Consider the following 24,675-nt stretch of genomic DNA (forward strand, 5'->3'; position numbering starts at 1 on the left):
GTGTCCGACTCGTTGGCTGAATTTTCAGCGTACTGGCCTTCGGTTCAGAGGGTCCCGGGTTCGATTCCCGGCCGGGTCGGTGATTTTAACCTTCATTGGTTAATTCCAATGGCTCGGGATCTGGGTGTTTGTGCTGTTCCCAACATTCCTGCTACTCACACACCACACATAACACTATCCTCCACCACAATAACACGCAGTTACCTACACATGGCAGATGCCGCCCACCCACATCGGAGGTTCTACCTTACAAGTGCTGCACCCGGCTGGAAATAGCCACACGAAATTATTATATACCGACACATGTCCTGAATTTTGATCCTGAATGGAGCCCTTAGCCTGCAATCTCCTTCCCCTTAAAACATTAGACCACTTGTCTTCCACAATTCCCCCCTTTCCTTCCAATCCCTCTATTACACCTACGGTATCCTGTACATTGTTTGGAGGCCTACTTTCCTTCCTGTCCTCTGAGAGGATCCTAGTTATCTCCCTCAAGCTCTTGAACTCCTCCCTCATACTCCTTAATGCCTGTCCACACCCACAGTTCCTACACTCGCACTGCTTATCCATTTTTACCAGATAATGAAAAGAATAGGGAAAAATAAGATAACTTATTTTGTGCGAAATAAAAATGAAAGGAAAGAGATATTGTCTAGGTTAGTTCACAAAGATCACACGACAGTAAGTTACTTAATATAGGCTACTACTACACTACAATACTACTTAATTGTACTATTTTTATTGCTACAACACGCTAACCCGATGAATATTGCTATTAATTACTGGAAACAGAGAATAATTCACAGGAATTACACAGTTCTTAACTGCAGTTAAGTCTACCGTAATTACAACAGAATTTTTAGTAAGAGAGTTACTACAGATACCACAGAAACGGTACTATACTATACAAATATTTCACAGTAATAGAATAAACATACCGTACTACTTTCTAATAAGATGCTATAATACACTACAATAATTTTAAACTACGTTCAGACTATGTACAGATACTACATTACACTACAATAATTTTAAACTACGTTCAGACGTATTCTAATTACAACAGTTTATTACCAAGCAAAAACAGGAAAGAAACTTGCCATTAAAATTCGAAATTCGCAGAAGTACTCAAAATTATAGCGTAGGCACTCTGCATTTCTGCTTCAGGCATATCTCCGTTTTGTGCTCAATCAATCAATCAATCAATCAATCAATCAATCAATCAATCAATCAATCAATCAATCAATCAATCAATCAATCAATCAATCAATCAATCAATCAATCAATCAATCAATCAATCAATCAATCAATCAATCAATCAATCAATCAATCAATCAATCAACAATCAATCAATCAATCAATCAATCAATCAATCAATTAATTAATCAATCAATCAATCAATCAATCAATCAATACTGATCTGCATATAGGGCAGTCGCCCAGGTCTCAGATTCCCTATCTGTTGCTTTCCTAGCCTTTTCCTAAATGATTTCAAAGAAGTTGCTCTACAGTGAAACTGTCATTTGAAAATACATTTGTAAGTAAATCTCAACAATACCAGAATATATCATATTATTGTTTAATAGATTTCAAGGTAGTGTTATCAGCTTGTTAGTTGTAGTGGGAGGCAATAAATGATTTCTGAAAAGTACCTTAAGTTTGAAGTGTAGGTATTTCTGAAATGAAGGCTACAGACAACAGAAGAAGCAGAATTATTGTTAGGGACAACGTTATCGCAAGAAATTGCTTTGAGCCACTTTTCAGTTTTGTCCTGGTCTACAGGGAATTCGTAAAATGATAGTGTCCCTTTGCTCTTTTTTTCTGTTCGAAGTACAAAAAGCACATGGTAATACATGTTGCAATATTTCCAATCACAGTTAAGGAAAAACCACCACACAATAATTAAACAAAGAATTAGCGCATACATTATAATTCTTATTTAGGGCGAAGTTACGACGAGAAATCACTTTGAGGCACTCATTACATGTGTTGTTGTTTGCAGAACATTTCTGTTCGAAGTACCGTGCAAGAAAAGGCAAACATCGATATCACATATTCCAAGATTCATAAACACAATTTAAAAAATCAAATCGCCACACTACACAACAAAAATAAACTAATATTAGTTCAAAACTCTCAATAACAAGCCAACAAACACCTCACTGCGAGCACATTACCAAGGCTTACAATAGTAAAACAATATAAATGGAACTAGAAATGCAGTCATTAGCGGAATAGAGCTTCCTGTCAGCGACTTAGGAGGCCAGGGGCCTATTCCACAAAAGTATGGTCTTGTACATTACAAGTAAATTCTCTAGTAACTTGTACAAATACCAGAGTTTCTGTTCCACAAAAGAATTTTCTACAATTGTACTTTACTACTCCATAATTACAAATTACCACTGAATTTTTATAGGTATGTTCCTCAAAAGTACTAGTACTTGTAACTTACTGGTGAATTGGGAAGTATTCTCTACCAGTGAAAGGACAATAATAAATAAAACCTACTAGTGCTATTTAAATATACTTATTTTACATACAATTTGATAAATATGTGGTCTAGCAGTAGTGATAGTGATGGAGATGAAAATGAAAATTACCGTCTGTATAGAGAAAGAATAAACTTCCAGTTTAAGACTGTATTTGAATACAATGAGCGTTTTAGGTTAAGCAAAATACAAGTGGAAGAACTTCTGATGGATATTGGGCATAGGTTAGAACATCGTACAAACAGAAATAAATCTCTCTCTGCTAAACAACAGTTACTAACAACACTACATTGGCTAGGAAATGGTGGTCAGTACCACGGTATTGCAGATATGCATGGGATGGCAAAATCTTCAGTCTGTAGGTCAATACATTCTGTGGTAGCTGCAATAAATTATATAAAATGTCCTCAAATTGTTCGTTGGCCTGAAAATACTGAGCAAATAGTGCAAGACATCTACAATATAGCTCAAATGCCTCAAGTTGTGGGCAGTGTAGATGGAACTTTGGTGAACATTGATGCACCCCATGTTCATGAAGAGCAGTATGTATGGAAAGCATTCTATTAACTGTATGCTTGTATGTGGGCCAGATATGAAGTTCTATTATGCCAGCGCTAATTGGCCAGGTAGCGTCCATGATGCTCGTGTCCTTTGAAACAGCAATCTCTTTCGAATGATGGAGCAAGGTTGGAGACCCTTTCCGCAGTCAGTATTGCTTTGCGATTCTGCTTATCGTTTGAAGGATTGATTATTACACCTAAACTGGTCGATTTAGATGAACTCAGAGTGCAGAGGTTTAACAGGGCCCATAAGAGTACAAGAAGATTATTTGAAAATGCTATTGGTATTCTCAAAGAGAAATGTCCCTGTCTCAACCATTTGCGAGTACATCCCGTTTTTGCAGCTAACATTTTCAAATGCTGCGTAACACTATGTAACATTTCTCATGGAGAGTTACAAGTCAGTGCAATAGACCTGCAGGAAAACAACATTGTGGATGACTTACCTGAGCCAGAAGATGAAGGTGAAGGACTTGCCGAACCAGCTGTAGCTTACAGAAGAGATCAGCTAATTAACACTTTTCTGTGAAAATGAGTGATAATTCATCTGTATATCCAATTTATTAAAAACTATTAAGTACTAAATACTATATTGAAACTGTTACCGTGTTTTAGTGGTAGGTAGAGGTAAAAGAAGGTGCGGGCGTGAACGGGTCTCAAACTACGGAATCAAAGTTAATGTAAAATTTAACAAGGTTATATTTTCTTTTCAAAAAGAAATAACAAGCATGGCAGGTACAAAGTAGCAAGTCCAAAGGGTAGTTACAATATTTACAGGATTTGGGCTTCGCGCCCTGACTTCACAATGCTTGGGCAATCAGCTCAGTTTTACCCCAAACACAAGTTTCAACAGAGGGGCAGAAAACCCCATTCATGCCTAGGAGTCCTTGCTCCAAATTACACTGAAAAGCCTCCACGAGGCATACAACACTCAATTTTCAAAAAAAAAGAGAGCCACTCGCTCTCAACTCTAAGCCTCTCAAAGGCCACACCAAACTCCACCTTCGAGTTGTCCTCACTGGACATAGACACAGGGGTAAAATACCCAACCTACTGAGGTCTATTAAATGAAAAGGGGCAATTACATGACCTCTAAAATAACAATTTGAGAGGAGGCGATCTGCACTCCTAATACACTTGTTTTTAAACCCTAATCTGGCTCTAGGCCACTAATGCAAGGGCTAATCCCATACTACAGAGGTGACTTTAGAAAAGAGCAATTTGTTTTACGTTAACGAAGAATAGGTTGAGAAAATAAGTTCACCTCAAAACAATGTGAGTGGGAGCTCGAGAGGGTTAGCACTCTCTATCCCAATATGCAGCTTTAAAAGAGAATAGATGAAAAGATTGGTTACATTTTAGGAAAAGGTTACATGGTGGAAACGCTTCGAACCCGCTCCGAGAGTTAAACTGCCAACCTAGCAAGAAAAGAAGTTATTAAGAGGCCATTACCTGGTGTTGAACAGCTGGAGAAGAAAGAGGCGCTTCCCGCCCCCTGCTATGTACTTTACACACTGAAAGATGGAACAGAAGTGGCCCGGAGACCCAAAAATCAGCAGTTTAAATACTCTCGCGGAAGGTTCTAGGCGTTTTAGGGAAGAGAATACCCGCCCACAATCACTTTATTGGCTAGGGTACAGAAACATATCCAAGTTGGGGGAAGATACATCGGATTGGTCGGAAATTACTAAAAGAAATTCGGGATTGGATAAATCTAAAACAAGGGGAAAAAGAGGGGTATACAGCCAACTTAAACAATAACAGAAAGAAATTTAACAAGAAAAAAACTTTTGAAATAAGAACTTCTCCAAAAAAAATAGTTCTTCCACTCCGCACTAGGGTGCACTATTGTTGATCTTCAGTAGTGTCCTCTAGAAGAGAAAGTTCACACTTCTTACTACAAGCAAAACAAAAATACGTCAAAAATGACACAGTTCAAAAACTCCAAAATTTCCAGGTAGAGACATCTTCTGAGAAACTTGAAGATTAATACCATCAATAAGGTTCAGACTTCCTCCAGCAGAGGAGTTTCAATAGGCGCACATTTTGAATTAGCGGCGTGGAGATGTACCGCCCGGTACAGACCTCCCCCCCAAAAAGTTCCTCCAGGGGTGACACATGAAATTGTTTGAAAACCAGGTCCAAGTTTATATGAAGATTGATTGCAGAAACATTTTATAAGATTTCCTTAATTTGGTTTGATTCAGTTTCAAAATTTTGTTGTTGCAGGTGAAGTACAGTCTTTATGTTTGTAGAAGTAGAATTCTGAAGATAAACTTTTAATACTTAAAAGTGATGGAAAATTTTGCAATGTCCACCAAATATTGCTGTTGAATTCCCAAGTGTAGTCATTGCTTATAGTAACTGTTCATGTAGTTGATGTTGATGAAGTTGGATGGCCAGACCGGCCGTTGCAGCTTGCGTCCAAAGGAGGCCGCTCGGACCCCTCAAGTACCCTGAGATACCACTCGCCCGCACTATGAGGGGAGCAGTGGTGTTGAAGCACGCCGCGCCCGCGGTGAACATATACAGGCTGCGGGCAAGTAGCAGGTCGTGCGCCGCACATCAGCCTAGGCCGGGAGGAGAGCTCCGGCTCGCCGTGCACATGTCGTCCTCGCTGGGGCCGAGGGGGCCCTTCCTCAAACCCAGTCGCGGCACGGCGCCGCGCGGCTGCGGGGGCACTGAAACATTAAAACTAGGCGGCAGAATTTTGTTGGACCATCATCATTTTTTGAGGGCACAGGCTTCTTGGAGAGGTAGAGGGGCCAGCGGCGTGCAAATATCCATGGCATTTAATCTAAGCAAGCCACAGTGTGTATAGCAGGAGACGGGAGCGTGGTAATGGCCATGGTAAGGACAGAATGGCAGTTTAACGGATCGGGGAAGGTTTTACAAAAAATTCTTACATATAAAACAAAATAGAAGGAGCAGAATGCCTTAAGAGTGGAAACTCAAAAAAATATAACCTTCATATTCCTATCAAATTATATGAAGCAAGTTGACACAAAATTTACACCGGTTTCACCTGGGACAGGTGAACCCTAAATATCCTCTCGGTGGCTGGATTGCTTGCTAACAATGTAACCGGCGTAAGAAAATCGAGAATGATACAAGGCCCATGAAATCTGGGGGCAAGCTTGCCCGCGGGAACAAAGTTCTTGACCATAACTTGGTCACCTACCTTCAAAGGGGTGGGTCTCCGTCCACGATCATACCTTTCCCTAACCTTTTCATGAGACACTTTAAGATTGGCTTTAGCCTTCTTCCAAAGATCTTTAATGTTGTCCGGATCTATTGTATCGGGTAGAATGTCACTCAGAGACCAGAGGTTAGAGAGCGGCGTGTTGGGAACAAACTTGAACATCAACGAGGCTGGAGTAAATTTATGTGATTCATGAACCGCCGAATTCAAAGCAAAAGCTAACCAATGCAGGGACGTGTTCCACCTGGAATGATCTTCATGATGATAGGCAATAAGTGCGGACCTGAGATTACGGTTAACTCGTTCAGCCAGAGATGGTTGAGGGTAATAAGCAGAAGTAGTTACATGAGAGATGGACAAGTCAAAACAGAATTTACGAAATAAATTCGATGTAAAAGCCTTAGCATTATCAGATACAATATATTGGCACGGACCAAAAGAAGCAAAAATAGAATTTAAGCAAGTAATGGTAGACTGAGCGGTAGCCAGCTTAGTCGGAAATAACCAGGAAAATCTAGTAAAGCCATCTACGCATACAAAGATGAACTTGTTAGCATTTCCCTTTGACTGGGGGAAGGGTCCTACATAATCAATATACAGGCGTTCCATGGGGCGCGACGCTTGATGCGAAGACAAAAGGCCTACCTTGGTGGACATGGTGGGTTTACTGAGCAAACAGGATTTGCAAGCCTTCACTAGTTCACGGATTTCACCGTCCATACCTTTCCAGATGAACATTTCACGAATCTTTTCACGAGTTTTAAAGATACCCAGATGCCCTCCTAATGGGGTCTCATGATAATACTTGAAGATCATAGGTACAAGAACAGCTGGAACGACAACTTTCATCATCTTATCATGCCTCGATGGGCAACATAGAACACCATTCCTCAGAACATAAGGGACAACATGTTCCCCAGAAGAAAGGGTTTCCATTATCGGAGCCAGCGTCGGATCTTCACGTTGGTATTTCTCAATATCCCTAAAAAGCATGGGAGCATCTGTTAAGATGGCATTAACACCAGATAGTATGGACTCGGGAGGTGATGAACTGTCGACCGGTTCATGGGTCTCGACGTCGTTAGAAAACATACGACTGAGTCCATCAGCAACAACATTTTCGGTACCTCTGATATGCCTGACATCGAATCGGAAGGCAGAAGTACGGATGGCCCAACGGGCTATACGACCAGTACGACGCGGCCTACCTAAGACCCAGCTTAAGGCTTGATTATCTGTCTCCAGGTCGAATTTGACGTGTTCCAGATAGAGACGGAACTTTTCTAAGGCGAATAAGACTGCCAAACCTTCGAGCTCATAGATGGAATACTTGGCTTCTTGAGCCGACAAGGTCCTAGATGCATAGGCGATGGGTCGCCTCCCTAGTTCAGTCTCTTGAAGAAGGACTGCAGCTACTGCTGACGACGACGCGTCAGTTTGGACGATGAATTTCTTCGAGAAATCAGGCATAGCAAGTACAGGGGCATTACAGAGAACCAATTTAAGATCTTCAAAAGCGGCTTGTTGAGAAGGTCCCCACTCGAATTTGATGCCTTTCCTACGAAGAAGGTTTAAGGGCGCCGCTCTATTAGCAAAGTTAGGAATGAACTTTCTGAATAAATTCACCATACCAATAAACCTGGCGATGCCTTTAATGTCCTTGGGAGGTTTAAAATCACGGATGGCCTGTGTTCTCGAATGATCGACTGCAACACCATCAGGTGACACAATATGCCCTAGGAATGACATAGAGGGCTTAGCAAAGGCAACCTTGGACAACTTGACAGTTAACCCAGCCTTACGAAGGCGATTGAGAACTTCTCGCAGATGATCTAGATGTTCTTCGAAGGTTTCCGAAAATACGACGACATCATCCAAGTAGTGGTACAAGTATTCAAATTTGATGTCGGAGAAGACCCTATCTAGCAGCCTAGTGAGTACAGCTGCTCCCGTGGGGAGCCCGAAAGGCACGCGGTTGTATTCATATAAATTCCAGTCCGTGGCAAACACTGTAAGGTGTTTAGACTCTTCGGCAAGGGGAATTTGATTATAGGCCTGATTCAAGTCCAAGATAGTAAAGAACTTGGCCTTACGAAACCATGAAAAACAAGAATGAAGGTCGGGAAGGGGCACAGATTGTAACACCACCTTCCGATTGAGAGCCCTGTAATCAATGACAGGCCTGAAGCCCCCTTGGGGTTTCGGGACTAGAAAAATAGGCGAAGAATACGCTGACTTAGAGGGCCTAATAATACCATCCTTCAACATTTGATCGATAATTTCTTTCAGAGCCTTCATTTTAGGTGGAGATAGCCTATAAGGTGGAAAACGGACAGGAATCGAATCCGTGACCTCAATTTTGTATTCAATAAGGTCAGTAACACCAAGAGTATCAGAGAACACCTCCGGAAAGGACTGACACAATTTGCGAATACTATCAGCCTGCTCCTCAGGTAGATGTCTAAGGTCTAACAACATCTCATCCTGGGTAGGCGAAATAGATGAACATGATACAGAATTACACTTTAACAAGGGAATGTTACAATTGGACGCAAATTTGAATGTGCACGACTTACTCTGAAGATCGAGCACAAGACCAGTGTGAGAAATGAAGTCCGCTCCCAGTATGATGGGGCAAGACAAGTGCTTATCCACAAACAGTTTGATTTTCCATGTAAATTTAAAAATACGAATTTTGACCAGTAAGGAACCTAGAATTTCTAATGGAGATGAATTAGCCGAAACATATAGAACAGGAGATGAGACATAGTCAGGTAGTTTACAAACAGATTTCAATTTAGAATACCATTCAGCCGAAATAATCGAACAGACACTGCCTGAATCTAATAGAGCGGTTATAGGCTCATTGTTTAACTCAATCTTAAGAAAAGGAATAGGTGCGGGGGAATCCGCCGCAATCCTAAGACACTCTTTGGGGCATTCAAAAGATGCATTTGAAAATTGCTCGTTCCCTGAATTTACAACCTGTTTACTAGGGGCTGAGTCTCGGGAAGATGGATTAGTCGACTCAGCCGAAGCCACTAGTCACTTTTTATTATTGACATAGGTGGAATTTGCACCAGAAGTTGAGCAGGAGGGGGTGCTATTCGAATTTGGGCAATTCTTGGCGATATGTGAGAAAGCCCCACATTTAAAACCAGCCCCCATTACTTGTCCCACTCGACTTGATCAGTGGACACTTATTGCGCAGGTGGTCAGGCGACCCACAAGCATAACATTTACGAGGGGTGACTGATCGGCGAGGTGGAGGCCGAGTATTACTAAAGGAAGGCGGGGGTTCTTTCGCTACACGCAAAGAATCGGCGTATCTAACTCCTTCCGCTGAGACGGCCAATGCTTCAAGTTCCGAGAAAGTTTGCGGGCACGCCGCGAAACACAAATATGACCTGTAGGGTGGTGAAATCCCTTCCACAATAGCTTGTACAATCTGATCCTCAGGGAAATGAAGAGCAAACACCCTAGTATAAAACTTAATATCTTGGATGAAGTCTGCCAAGTTTTCATCCAAGCGCTGTACCCGATAATAGTACTTCTGAATAAGGGAGGACCTGGCCCTAGCAGGGATGAAGTTAGCTAGCAAGTGGGCATGGAAATCATCAATAGATGATTGCTCGGCAATGGCTCTTACGATTTTATCAGAGAGAATACCAATAGCATACGGATAGATAATTTGCAAAATTTGACATGGAGAAAGAGAAAAAACAAGGGCATGATCCTGAAATTCAACTAGAAATCTTAAAAATGTAATTACGTCACTGGTGGTATTAACGGAAAACTTAGAGATACCTCTGAGCAACATTGCCAATGGATGAGGCAAGCTACTAAACCCGGGTGACATAGTAGGTAAAGGTTTCAATGGCAAGGTAGTTAATTCAGAACGTACATTATTTAATGAGTTACGGCGTTCAGACTCGTCCAATGGGGCAGAGGTTGTTTGAGCAGCAATGGTTTTCCTATTGACTTCTCCCTTATGAGGCTCTTCCTCGCTACCTACATTCACCGTGACGGGTTGATCAGTTTTGGGAGGAACCTCCCCAGTTAACCATTGAGTGACCTTGCTAGATAATTCAGAAATGTTTTCAAGCAGCGTACTAGCTTCCTTCCTCTGAACGTCATTCAACTTCAGAGACAACAGATCATTAACTCTATTTGAAAAGTGATATAGCCTGGCTTGCACACGCTTAATTTGATTAGGAGAAGGATCATTTTCATCAAAAAAACTAACTACAGATGCTAGCCCAGTAATATTCTCGACGATCGTGGAAAGAGTGTCGTCAACTTCTTTCTCTCCCAAGGTGGGGATTGAAATAGGCAATTCAAGGGACTCTCTAAGTTTGTTTGTGTCTACTGCAACCGTGCCTCCAGATTGCACATTTCTAATAGTTAACTCATATATCAACTCCTCTTTGCGCAAATAGTTAAGATGGAGAACATCGCGAGGTCCGGGCATGATGACAGAACAATTTTGAAAAACTCAAAAAAAATTCCAGCAACTGAGAAAATTGTTAGAGTTCAGAATAAAACAATGTTTAACCGTCAAGAAGGGCTAAATTGACACCCATTGAACCACGCTCTGCTACCACTTGTTACCGTGTTTTAGTGGTAGGTAGAGGTGAAAGAAGGTGCGGGCGTGAACGGGTCTCAAACTACGGAATCAAAGTTAATGTAAAATTTAACAAGGTTATATTTTCTTTCCAAAAACAAAGAAATAACAAGCATGGCAGGTACAAAGTAGCAAGTCCAAAGGGTAGTTACAATATTTACAGGATTTGGGCTTCGCGCCCTGACTTCACAATGCTTGGGCAATCAGCTCAGTTTTACCCCAAACACAAGTTTCAACAGAGGGGCAGAAAACCCCGTTCATGCCTAGGAGTCCTTGCTCCAAATTACACTGAAAAGCCTCCACGAGGCATACAACACTCAATTTTCAAAAAAAAGAGAGCCACTCGCTCTCAACTCTAAGCCTCTCAAAGGCCACACCAAACTCCACCTTCGAGTTGTCCTCACTGGACATAGACACAGGGGTAAAATACCCAACCTACTGAGGTCTATTAAATGAAAAGGGGCAATTACATGACCTCTAAAATAACAATTTGAGAGGAGGCGATCTGCACTCCTAATACACTTGTTTTTAAACCCTAATCTGGCTCTAGGCCACTAATGCAAGGGCTAATCCCATACTACAGAGGTGACTTTAGAAAAGAGCAATTTGTTTTACGTTAACGAAGAATAGGTTGAGAAAATAAGTTCACCTCAAAACAATGTGAGTGGGAGCTCGAGAGGGTTAGCACTCTCTATCCCAATATGCAGCTTTAAAAGAGAATAGATGCAAAGATTGGTTACATTTTAGGAAAAGGTTACATGGTGGAAACGCTTCAAACCCGCTCCGAGAGTTAAACTGCCAACCTAGCAAGAAAAGAAGTTATTAAGAGGCCATTACCTGGTGTTGAACAGCTGGAGAAGAAAGAGGCGCTTCCCGCCCCCTGCTATGTACTTTGCACACTGAAAGATGGAACAGAAGTGGCCCGGAGACCCAAAAATCAGCAGTTTAAATACTCTCGCGGAAGGTTCTAGGCGTTTTAGGGAAGAGAACACCCGCCCACAATCACTTTATTGGCTAGGGTACAGAAACATATCCAAGTTGGGGGAAGATACATCGGATTGGTCGGAAATTACTAAAAGAAATTCGGGATTGGATAAATCTAAAACAAGGGGAAAAAGAGGGGTATACAGCCAACTTAAACAATAACAGAAAGAAATTTAACAAGAAACAAACTTTTGAAATAAGAACTTCTCCAAAAAAATAGTTCTTCCACTCCGCACTAGGGTGCACTATTGTTGATCTTCAGTAGTGTCCTCTAGAAGAGAAAGTTCACACTTCTTACTACAAGCAAAACAAAAATACGTCGAAAATGACACAGTTCAAAAACTCCAAAATTTCCAGGTAGATACATCTTCTGAGAAACTTGAAGATTAATACCATCAATAAGGTTCAGACTTCCTCCAGCAGAGGAGTTTCAATAGGCGCACATTTTGAATTAGCGGCGTGGAGATGTACCGCCCGGTACAGAAACAATACACTTCAAGTTATATTATGATATTGTTAAAGAAATGCAAAAACTTATCTAAGACATTAAGACCTAACTTTTAACCTATTACTTAGTATTGCTATTTTAATCAATCACTACTTCACAACCTTCTTCTAAGACTATAACACTGTCCACAGATAATTCAGGATAATATTTTTTTACTGTGTCAGATGGCTGAACGCAAAATTGCTTTTCCATTGCTAGCACTTCAAGGGCTAATTTTCTGTTTTTTAGGGTGAAGAAATCTATCTGCAAATCAATCTTCCTCCTTTTCTTTTCTGCCATGCTTTTTTCATCACTATTACTAACTGTTTTCCTTGGTTCCCTCTGTTCACTGCAGGAAAATGTTGGGGTGGAGATATCTACAACAGCTGTTGAGGGTGATTCATCATAACATTGTGGGGCACTGAGGCTGTCAACGGACGGTGAATTTTTTCCAAGAATGTCCAAAACGTTATTATCAATATCAGTCAATTTGGCATGTTTTCCACCACCTGTGCCAGTCTGCCTTTGATTATGAATCTTTGCCTACAAAAAAGAACTGTTATGTAGTAAATGTTAATATAATTACCCTAATTAAAATTGTGATTAAACTAAATTAAAATAAACCTAATTGAAAAATTTAAATAAAAACCTACTTACTAGTGTCACCTTCTTGAAATTAGGCCAGAATATATCTCTTACGTACATCCAACTTTTCCCCTCAAAAGCTCTTAAATGATCCTTGCGCATGTGTTCCGCGATAGTCTGTCATATTAGGCCTCTTATATGATCCTTGCGCATGTGTTCCGCGATAGTCTGTCATATTAGGCAAGGATCATATAAGAGAATGCGAGGATCGCGGAAGAACAGAACAGAATTTCCTATCATCAAAGAAACGAACTAAAAAATAACATTGTAGCATTACGAAATTCACAGAAAAATTAGAGTTCTTTGAATGTTTGCCGCATAACTTACCTTAAAATACGATATTACGATAAATGAGACACACATATCCTAATTTAATGAACGGAATACGAAGATGAACAGCTGATTCATATTATGACGTAGTATGTTTATTGATATGTCGTCACTTGTAAAACTTGTAACAATTCACTGGTAATATACAAGAGACTTTCAATCTTTTGTGGAACAGAAATGTACAACTCCATACATTACAAGAACCCGCACTAGTAACTTGTAATGTACAAGACCATACTTTTGTGGAATAGGCCCCAGCGCTATTATGTTGACACTTTCCAATTACAGCTTGATGCTGGGCTTCACAAGCGATTTTCAAGGTCGGTATAAGGTGCGCAGCGAGGAATCCAGTAGGCCGTGCGGGAAAAACATAGTTTTGAACCCTCCGCATAATGTCGCTACACTTGAACCATTCACGTGCTGCCCTCTGCCCACTGTTACCAGCTTGGAGAAAGTCGGAATATCCAAGGCAGCGTCGAGCGTGAAACACGGATTATCCTGGCGAGATGAGCTCCATTTTCCAGGACTGGCCTTACGACGATAGCCAGCCCAAATCTTTATGGAGGTTTTTAGGATTTAGATTATGTTGCTATTAATTCATTCAAAGATTGCCAGTATTTCTTTGCATTGTTCTAATGCAGAGTTGGAAGGTCATTTTTGTCAGCCGAACTTGATGAAAATAATGATGGGTAACAGATTTCACGTCAGAATCGCTTCACGTTTCACGCCAAAAAGGGCTCTTAAAAGTGTTAGGAAGACCTCTTATACATAATTATGAATCTTCAGAAAGTGCTTTGCGTAAAAATACGCGTTAAAAATTGTATGTCCTGGTATATCATAAATACTGAGTATAGCTCTTTTTTATGAACGGTCATTGCTCTCAGTTCAAAGCGCCCGGGGTTTAATTCCCGGGCGGGCTGGTTGTTTGTGGTCGTCTTAAATACACAGGTTCATCACATTACCAATAACCAGAGAATCACTCAGCTGCATATTCATATTCCAATTGCAACAACACAACGAGACCTCTGTGCTCTACCGCAACAACTACACTAGACGACGAACCTGATTGTTCTCATTTTAATTAATTTAATGCTTCAATATTCCCCCATGTATACCTAGTTCACAACATTTCATGTAGTGATATTTTATTTTAGCCCAGTTAATGACTTCGTTCCAGCCTCCGTGGCTGAGGCGGTATTGCGCTGGCCTCCTACCGCTGGGTTCCATGGTTCAAATCCCGGTCACTCCATGTGACATTTGGGTTGGACAAAGCGAAGGCGAGACAGGTTTTCCTCCGTGTACTCCGGGTGTCCCTGTCGTCTTTCATTCCAGCAACACTCTCCAATATCATTTCATGTCATCTGTCAGTCATTAATCACTGCCGCGGAGGAGTGCGACAGGCTTTGGCAGCGGGCGCAATTCCTATCCTCGCCGCTAGATGGGGTCTACATTCATCCCATTCCTGACCCGGTCGAATGACTGGAAACAGACTGTTTTTTTTAGTGACTTCGTGATAGTTAGCAACACTGAATGTAGCAGCTGCCCAATTTCAGTAAAGACAACCGAACATACACTTAAACTGAGCAAACAGGTCAGTTTACAGTAGTATTGGCTTCCTTGCATAAAGAAAATAACAAAAATATTAATAATATTCTATCTTAAGGTTGTTAATGTGGAGAAAAATATCTATTCGACTGAACCAATTTATAGGATAATCTAACAGAAATGTTAGGTCATATACGCTGGAATAAATACGTTATTAAACGCAGGATGGCATTTCATCAAATAAAAAGGGCATTTTCCATATTCTTTAAATCTTGCCAAATAAAAAAATAAAAACAATTTGAAAACTTATACAGGTACCAGGTTATATTGCCCGTTACGTCTGAAAGTATTGCTATGTGACAATGTTGTCGAGCAAGTACTGACACGCGGCATATATATCATTAAGAACGATAATTCTTTGACAGGCACAATATTGAACCTTTGATAACTGAACCTTACAGACTGAAATATGTCACCGGGTCAGTTGGACGTGCGGTTAGGAGCGCGGAGCCTGGAGCTCGCATCCGGGAGATAGTGGGTTTGAACCCTACTGTCGCCAGCCTTGAAGATGGTTTTCTGTTGTTTCCCATTTTCTCACCAGGCAAATGTTGGGGCTGTAACTTAATTAAGGCCACGGCCGCTTCCTTCCCACTCCTAGCTCTTTCCTCTCCCATCGTGGCCATAAGACCTATCTGTGTCGGTGCGACGTAAAGCAACTAGCAAAAATATGCCACACGATTTTCTGGGCACCACACAATGATTGTAAGAAATTTTAATCTTTTCTGGCGATTTTCCTAAAGAGCAATTCAATAAACTCATTAAGTCTATGGAAAGTAGTATAGTACGACTTAAATCCGAATTGAGGTCAATTTTCACTTCTGAACACTTCAAAGATAAGATTGCGGCTCAAGTTCCTCTTGGCCAGTCGTCTCCGGAGTGGTCTTCCTGAGCTTTATAAATTGTGCACATTGGTTACAAATATTCCCAGTGCATCACCACCTGTAGAACGCTCTTTCTCGGTCCTAAAAGTGGGTGTCCACAGGGAGGAGTATTATCACCAACATTATGGTGTCTGGTGGTGGACGAACTACTTACCAGGTTAAATGTTGGAGGAATATACGCCCAAGGCTATGCAGATGACATAAGCCTGATGGCGGTAGGAAATTTCCCCAGTAGGGTTTCCGAACTCGTACAGAGCTCTCTACGTAGGGTGGAAAGATGGTGTCACGAGACAGACTTGTCTAATCCCGATAAGACGGAGCTCGTGGTATTTACCAGGAGGAGGAGGCTGTACGGACTGTCAGAGCCTTTCCTATTCGGAAAAAAAATTAGTTAAGACAACCTTGGTTAAGTACCTAGGGGTAATCCTTGAGGCAAGACTGAGTTGGAAGAAACATATAGATCATAAGGTGGATAAGGCTCGCAAGATTATGTGGGTCTGTCGCAGGGCCTTCGGGAAGACTTGGGGCCTAAGACCTAAGGTGGTCCAGTGGCTCTATATCTCCATTGTACGGCCCACGATCACCTATGCATCTATAGTCTGGTGGCCAGGCTCAGAGAGTAAAACTGTGAGCACCAAGTTAAACAGTGTCCAAAGACTTGCGTGTCTAGGAATAACAGGGGCACTGGATACTACACCATTATGTGTAATGGAGGCCATCCTAGGTTTTTTCCCCTTACATTTATATGTTAAGGTAATAGTGGGAATGAGTGCCTATCGCCTTTGGTCACTCTGAGGATGGTCCTTCAAAAACCCGAATAGAGGTCTTGCCTCTATTCTTACAAGGCTTCACCAGACTTGCTCTATGACAATGATGATCGGGGATCTGGTGAAGCCTAGCTTTAAATTTGAATTATAAATTTACAGTGGTGATACCCAGAAGGGAGGAGTGAGCCGCAGACGCTGGGGCCCGTCTTAAGTCTGGGGGCTGTACATGGTACACAGATGGCTCGCGGACGGAGACGGGCACAGGCGCCGGGGTCTGGGGGCGTAAGACAAGGCTCTCCCTTCCTGTGGGTAAATATGCTACTGTTTTCCAGGCTGAAGTATACGCAATACTAGCCTGTGCTGTAAATATATGGAATATGCCTGGACACAGGAGACACATCACTATATGTAGTGATAGCCAGGCAGCGTTAAAAGCACTATGTGCAGTTAAAACAACATCAAAACTGGTATGGGAATGCCAAAGGATGTTAGATCAGCTGTGTGAGCTTAGCTCAGTTACCCTATTATGGGTTCCTGGGCACACAGGAATCAGTGGAAATGAAGAAGCTGACAAACTGGCGAAACAGGGCTCAATGGGTTCCTTCACAGGACCAGAGCCCTTCCTGGGAGTGTCAATCTGAAGTGTGAGACTGGCAATATCCCAATGGATAAACCAGTCTCACCTAGATATTTGGAAGAGGTTGACTATAGCAAGACAGGCACGTGAACTTATCAAAGGGCCTAGTCAAAGCTATAAAAAGGTCCTAATGAATTTGAATAGGACCAGAATGAGAATGGTAGTTGGGCTGTTAACAGGCCACAATACCTTACGGAGACACCTACACATCATGAAAATCACCCAGGATCCGATGTGTAGAAGATGCGGTAAGGAGGAGGAGACCTCCGCGCATGTGTTATGTCAGTGCGAGGCTTTTGCAAGCACTAGACATCGATACCTGGGCTCACACTTTGTGAGCCTGGAGGACATCAGGAATGCCAAAATCCGGACACTGGTATCCTTTATAGGAGCACTAGGGCTGGACTAATCAAACCCGTTCAAGGGGCACAAAGGGTCTTCATAGACCTACGTGTGGAGCTCTGAAAAAACAGGGCTCACCCATTTCTTATCTATCTATCTATCTATCTATCTATCTATCTTGGTCCTAAAGCGAGTAAAATCTTTCGTCCGCAATTCTCAAAGACAGAGTCGTCTCTCTACATCAGTAATGATGTCTATAGGGAAGGATCATGTTGTTGAGATGAAAGCACGTGAGGAGTTCTACAGTGACATTACCAAGGCGGGAAAAAAAATCACAGGGTCGAGTTTACCTACATGTAATTGTAGGGTGAGTAGAATTGGAATTTACTAAATACATTGTGCTACTCTATGGTTACCAGTTGCATGCCTCCGTGGGGAATCTAAGACACGCCACTGTTCAGTAGTGAATGCATGATTGATTGAATACGAAGATTGATTGCTCCCTCCAAATAGGGTAGGCGTTTAGAAGAGCATCCGGCCGTAAAACCCGTCAATCCACGTAAGTGCCTTCCCAAGCTAATTGGGAAAAAATGCCAGGAAAAATGTTGAAGATTTCTCAGATAGTGACCTGATTTACCGTTAGTACTATTTTGAGTAGAGCTAGTATAATGGAAGTTGTATGTTCATGCAAAATATAGGCCATCAACTCTTTACTCTCCGGAGATTTTTGCTACAGGCCACGTGTTGTTCGACACCTTTTTATATTCATATTTGTGCCGGAATGTAGGCCTATTATCTTTTTGAACAGAGAAGGTCATGGAAGTTTTTAAAGAGCACAGACCAAATTGGATCTTTCATGCACCGCATGCACTGTTGTTTTTGCCATGGAGGTGGGACGGTAGTACTGTGTTGGTAGTAAATATGTCATTATTTATCATCTCAATTAGTTCAGTTCCGTCGGAATGATTTCATGTGGAAATGAATGACAGAATGAGTAATAGCTTTAAAAGTTATGTAGGGATCGAAGATTATGATTTACAGGTAGGAAGTTCATGAAAGATAGGTTATTTTTCTACAGAGCTCAAACGAATTATTTTCCTAAACAGTATGTGTTCGATTTATTTTAGTCGTCGAATGCCAGTGGGGATGAGTCCTTAACCGAGCTTAATCCAAGACTTTTGCCAGGTAAGAATTCAACTCTTCGTAGATATTGTCAGGTTATGACATAGTACTCATTTGCACTAATGCCATTCCTAGAAACTATGTATGGCCATTTCAGTGCACGACGACAGAGAGGACTCATGGTAGCCTCGTGACATACTGGTATACTCGTAAAATTAATGCTAGTGTATGGAATCTCATTTTAAAACCTTTCTATCAATTTTTGCCCTAGGTTGGCCGTCAGGGTCTGTGTGCCAAAAGCCTGGATTAAAACCCAAAGCTCTCCGCAGGGTTCATATGGAGTGTGGGAATATGACGCTGTGGATGGTGATTTGTCTGTCGGATGGAGAAGTTAAGCCTTCGTGCTATTCGACAGGAATAACTATGTGATGGCACTGGGTTTCGCTGTCTCCCTTCCTACTGTCATATATGACGCCATTCGTTTTATCTGCTTAATTAATCTGATGACTTCTAAGTCAGGAAGGGTATTTGGTCATAAAAGCTTGCTATGAAGATTCATCTCGCTTTATACCCAACCTCGTAGAGAAAAGGGACAAGGGTTGAACATGTAAACAATTACAGCAAAGCTGTCTACTTTGGTGGGAGAGGGGTAGTTTTGCCATTCACACACAAAACCGTAAGCCACAATATAAATTTAATCGATCGGATTACTGGTGCCTGCACCAACCAAGTGGAAGGCTACTAGTCATGGCTTTAACGCTATGGAAGGAGGATGGGAGTACCTACCCAATGAACTCAAAATTGTTCCCCAAGCACATCGACCAATTCATGTGGCTCAGAAAGAACCTTAAGCCCTGGACCAATAGTACGAGTACTGAGCTCGATAGCTGCAGTCGCTTAAGTGCGGCCAGTATCCAGTATCCAGTATTCGGGAGATAGTAGGTTCGAACCCAACTATCGGCAGCCCTGAAGATGGTTTTCCGTGGTTTCCCATTTTCATCAGGCAAATGCTGGGGCTGTACCTTAATTAAGGCCATGGCCGCTTCCTTCCCACTCCCAGCCCTTCCCTTCCCATCGTCGCCATAAGACCTATCTGTGTCGGTGCGACGTAAAGCAACTAGCAAAAAATAGTACGAGTAATTAACAAATTATGGCTAGCCCTGGACCAATAGTACGAGTAATTAAGAAACTATGGCTAGCCCTGGACCAGTAGTGAGTGTAATGTACAAATTATGGGTAGGCCTATATAGTATGAGTAATTAACAAATTATAGCTAGCCCTTCACCATTGTTAGTAGTAATTAACAAATTATGGTTGAGTCCAAGACCGTCTAAAATGTTGTCTTATTAAGTCTTAAATGTCGTCATTTTGAGAATCGATTAACAAAACTAAAACAAAGAACTTTACAAGAGGGAGACGCTCTACATCTTACAAAAGACATGATTAAGCGCAGTGCTCTAGTAAAGAAAGTCGTTTGCGATATGTGTGTGTATATATTTTTGGTTCATTTTGGACTACTAGGGACCACGGAGCTCGTCTTTAACTCTTAGCTAAGGTCTTCTGATTTTTCTTGGCCCAGTATGCTTGGATTTTCTGGCTGTGTACCTGCTTCCTTCCATCCGTCCACTTAGGTCTGGTGGTCCCTGTACTCTTTTCGTGTGTGAGGGACAGGGGGAAGACTCCCTGTAGGATGACCCTTCTGTACTGAGATCGGTTCTGTACGGTGTCTAATGGGATCTGTATTTCCTCTAGGTCTGATTTTACTGAGTTGAGCCACTTGGTCTTGGAAGCCTTTCCCCTACTTGTCACTATGAGGTTTCTGTTGGTTAGCTTGCATAGTTTCAGACAGCTCATGTGCCCGTAGGCAATCAGTCGCCTCTTCCTCATGTATGTGACTATGTCTTCCTGATGTTCGTAGAGCTCGTTGTTGTGCCTGATCCTGTGGGTGCCATCCTCCTGTCTTATGGGTCCTAGTGTCCTCCCCAAGATCTTCCTCTCTTTAAGTTGTAGTTTCCTGAGTGTGCCCTTTCGATTCATCAACAGGCACTCAGAGGCGTAGAGTACAGAGAGTCTTACTACAGAGTTGTAGTGCTTCAGCTTTAGGATCTTGGAGTGTTACTTGGAGGTGTAGATGCTTTTACAGGAATGATAGGCCTCTCTGACTTGGTGCACCTTGTGTCTGTGGCCAAAGTTTTGCTCTCGCTTGTTGCTGAGACCCATTCTCCTAAGTACTTACTGCAGGAACTTTACTTACAGTGTTGTTTCCTAGTGGGATTGTAGAAGGAACCTGCTTTATATTAGTGATAAACTCCGTCTTCTGTAGGTTGACCCTCAAGCCGGTTTATGCTGCAATACTGTAGAGGCTCTGTAGTTGGTGAGTAGCCTCTTTTTTCTATGCTGTTGGCCAGTAGGGTGAGATCATCAGCAAAGCCTAGACAGGTTACTCTGAGGTGGCCTTTCTTGTACCCAAGCTTCAGTCCTGGTTCTGATGACAATGTGGCAGTCCATTCCCTGATGATCTTCTCTAGTACACAGTTGGATAGGATGCAAGAGACATCTCCCTGTCTGACTCCTGTCTGGATGAGAAAACTCTCAGAGAGCTCACCCCTGAACTTGACTTTGGAGGTGGTGTTCGTCAAGGTGACTTGGATAGCTTGGACCAGTCTGGTGGTCTTCTCATCTAGGCCTAGTTCCTGCAGGGTAGAGAAGTGGGTCTGTCTGACTACTGAATCATATGCCTTTTGGAAATCCACCATAATGTCTACCCAGATGTGTCTCCTTTGGCTCCTATATGTGAGGATGGTCTTGTGGTTTTGTATCTGTTCTGTGCAGGACCTACGGACGTGGAAAACAGGCTGGTATTCACCTAGTTGGGAGTCCAGATGTTCGGTGGCTCTAGTTAGCAGAGCTGTAGAGAAGATCTCGTAGGTTACAAGCAACAGGGAGATGCCTCTGTAGTTGTTTAGGTCGGTCTTACTTTTGTTTTTGTGTAGTGGATGAATCACGGCTGAGGTCCATCTCTCTGGCAAGATCTCTGTTCTCCATATGTCTTGGATGATCTGAGTGATACTCTGTAGGGACTGCTAATCTACATGCTTCCACATCTCTGCAACTATACCATCTTCATCTGGGGCCTTGTTGTTCTTGAGGCCTTTGATTATCTCCTCTATTTCTTCCGTGTTGGGTGGTACAGAGTCCTGGTTCCTGATAGTGGGCTCGGTGAAGGTCAGTCTCTCTTTAGGAAGTCACAATCCTCATTGTTCAGCCGTTGGTTGTGTCTCCTTTGGCTCCTATATGTGAGGATGGTCTTGTGGTTTTGTATCTGTTCTGTGCAGGACCTACGGACGTGGAAACCAGCCTGGTATTCACCTAGTTGGGAGTCCAGATGTTCGGTGGCTCTAGTTAGCAGAGCTGTAGAGAAGATCTCGTAGGTTACAAGCAGCAGGGAGATGCCTCTGTAGTTGTTTAGGTGTGTCTTACTTTTGTTTTTGTGTAGTGGATGAATCACGGCTGAGGTCCATCTCTCTGGCAAGATCTCTGTTCTCCATATGTCTTGGATGATCTGAGTGATACTCTGTAAGGACTGCTAATCTACATGCTTCCACATCTCTGCAACTATACCATCTTCATCTGAGGCCTTGTTGTTCTTGAGGCCTTTGATTATCTCCTCTATTTCTTCCGTGTTGGGTGGTACAGAGTCCTGGTTCCTGATAGTGGGCTCGGTGAAGGTCAGTCTCTCTTTAGGAAGTCACAATCCTCATTGTTCAGCCGTTGGTTGTTGAACCTAGGTATCCTCGAGACCTTTGGTGTTTTGGGTACTCTCCTCAATGGTTGTAGGTTGGTCTTTACTATGGAGAGAGAGAGGTCAGAGTAGAGGTTGGCTCCTCTCAAGACCTTGACATTCTGTATTTCCCTGTGGTATCTCCTGTCAGTAGCCACAGGGTCTAACAGGGTCTAGCATGTGATTTGGACTCTTCCAGGTCATGGCCTTCTTAGTCAATCGCTTGAACACTGTTGTGGGACCTGAAGGATAGTGAGGAGGTTCTGCCATTGGGCGAGATGAATTCTAATAATATATGGTCGACCATTCTATGGTGTACAGCAAAGCCAGTACCCAGGTGTGGAACTGTCTTCATCACCCTCTTATCTGGTTTCCCTTTATAGATCCTGTATCCTTGGGTTTCCATTGCACCTTCATCTGTGAAACAAGTCTCTTGTAATGCTGCTATCTTGCTGTTATACTTGTCCAACACATCAAGGGTGTGTTTGAGTAGGTAAACAGGGAGTTTATGTTCACTGTAGCTAGGTAAGTAATGTTCTTTTTTTGTTGCTGTTTATGTGAGGGCAGTCGTGGTGGAGAACATGAAGGTGCAGGCTCCCCAGAATCCGATGACGTGCTTGCCCCATCGTGACTGGGGGTGGACTGGTTACCACCTGGAGTAATATTTTTGTTGATATTTTTCTTCATAATGAGTCGAACGAGTATATATGTGGGGTCACTCTAGTGGGTGACAGTTGTTAACTCTCAAGGTGGTTGTTAGCCCTGAGGTATATTTTATCAGCTGCCACTATCATGTGGAACAGACGCTGCCACTGGCATGTGGAACCATCGTGCCCTCTGCCCATTATGATGATGGACAGTAGACTGCCTCCTTCACCAGCTCCACTGTACCAAAGTCCATCCTCTCCGCCTTTGCTGCCGTTGAGGTTTTTTTAATGAACTTATGAGGCATTTCCTCCACAAAGGCTTCATGAAGCTTCCTATGAGAGAACTCCTCCGCCCAAAGCTGTTGGTTCTCTCATGGGTTGTCAAGTTTGGTATTGGCCGCCCAACCCTCGGCCAGACAGTCGTAGGTAGTACCGTCTACTGTCACATACAGTAGCAGAAAACCTCTGACCTGACGGAGTGTGTGTATGCATATATATATACATTTTCATGTTTTATAATATTTACTAATGGTCACCCAAATTTACTCTTGTTTTAGTTTAAAACCATTATGATCTTCTGTTTAATACACAAATAAGCATGAAATTTTACTAAAACCAATGTGTGCTGTAACCAGCCATGTACATACATTTATATATCTCTCTTAATTTTTTTTGTATGTACCAATACCCCCAAGGATCTGTTGAACTTCATTTTCTAGATTCCTATCAATATGACCTTCATCTTCCTAGTCCGGCTCCATGGCTAAATGGTTAGCGTGCTGGCCTTTGGTCACACGAGTCCCGGGTTCGATTCCCGGCTGGGTTGAGAATTTTAACCTTAATTGGTTAATTTCTCTGGCATGGGGACTGGGTGTATGTGTCGTCTTCATCATCATTTCATCCTCATCACGAGTGCAGGTCGCCTACGGGAGTCAAATCAAAAGACCTGCACCTGGCAAGCTGAACATGTCATCGGACACTCCCGGTACTAAAAGCCATATGCCATTTCATTTCATCTTCTTAAAACATAGAAAATAGTGTCACATTTGGAATTACTTCCACAATACTGTAGGGAAGTCCACTGCAACCCCCATGTAGGTAGGGCGTAGTAGAATACAGGGATATCCCTTACTTGAAGGGGGAGTAGGGGCTCTCAACTTGGGAGCATGGTTTGATGACCACACCCCCTAACTGAGTCTTGGCATAGCTTATACTTGTGCCAGGCTCCCCACTTTCATCTTTGCTGTCGGACTACCTTCGGCCAGCTCTGGTTCTCTTCCGACCCCAATGGAATTAGGTTTGGGAGGCTTAGGGAGCCTTCCATTGTGGTGCTTCTCTTTCTTTTACCGATATCTTAATTCCTTGAAGTGTTGGGCCTCTTCCATTTTCCCTCTGATTAGTAAGTGAGTATGGTTGTCCAATTGTACTTCCTCTTGAATCAACAGTCACCACCATCACCCCTCAGCTGCATTCTGTACGTTTTCCCACGACTTCTGTTTACTATAAGCTATTCTAAATAAGATATATCTCCATGGGACAAAATTTTGACACTGTTAATTGGGAATTTCATGA

At 42.4% G+C, this 24,675-nt stretch overlaps 1 protein-coding gene across 1 annotated transcript in view; it reads left to right on the forward strand.

The window, feature by feature from the left end:
- Positions 1 to 18,427: 18,427 nt before the first annotated feature.
- Positions 18,428 to 24,675, forward strand: part of LOC136875686 (myotubularin-related protein 10-B) — a 107,764-nt gene continuing 101,516 nt past the window's right edge. Inside the window, exons 1-2 of the mRNA XM_067149245.2 lie at positions 18,428 to 18,594; positions 18,681 to 18,738. Coding sequence (XP_067005346.2) covers positions 18,532 to 18,594; positions 18,681 to 18,738 — 121 coding nt within the window. The 5' untranslated portion in view covers positions 18,428 to 18,531. The remainder of the gene's footprint in view (positions 18,595 to 18,680; positions 18,739 to 24,675) is intronic.

Source organism: Anabrus simplex, chromosome 1, assembly GCF_040414725.1.
Source record: "Anabrus simplex isolate iqAnaSimp1 chromosome 1, ASM4041472v1, whole genome shotgun sequence".
Lineage (NCBI taxonomy): Eukaryota > Metazoa > Arthropoda > Insecta > Orthoptera > Tettigoniidae > Anabrus > Anabrus simplex.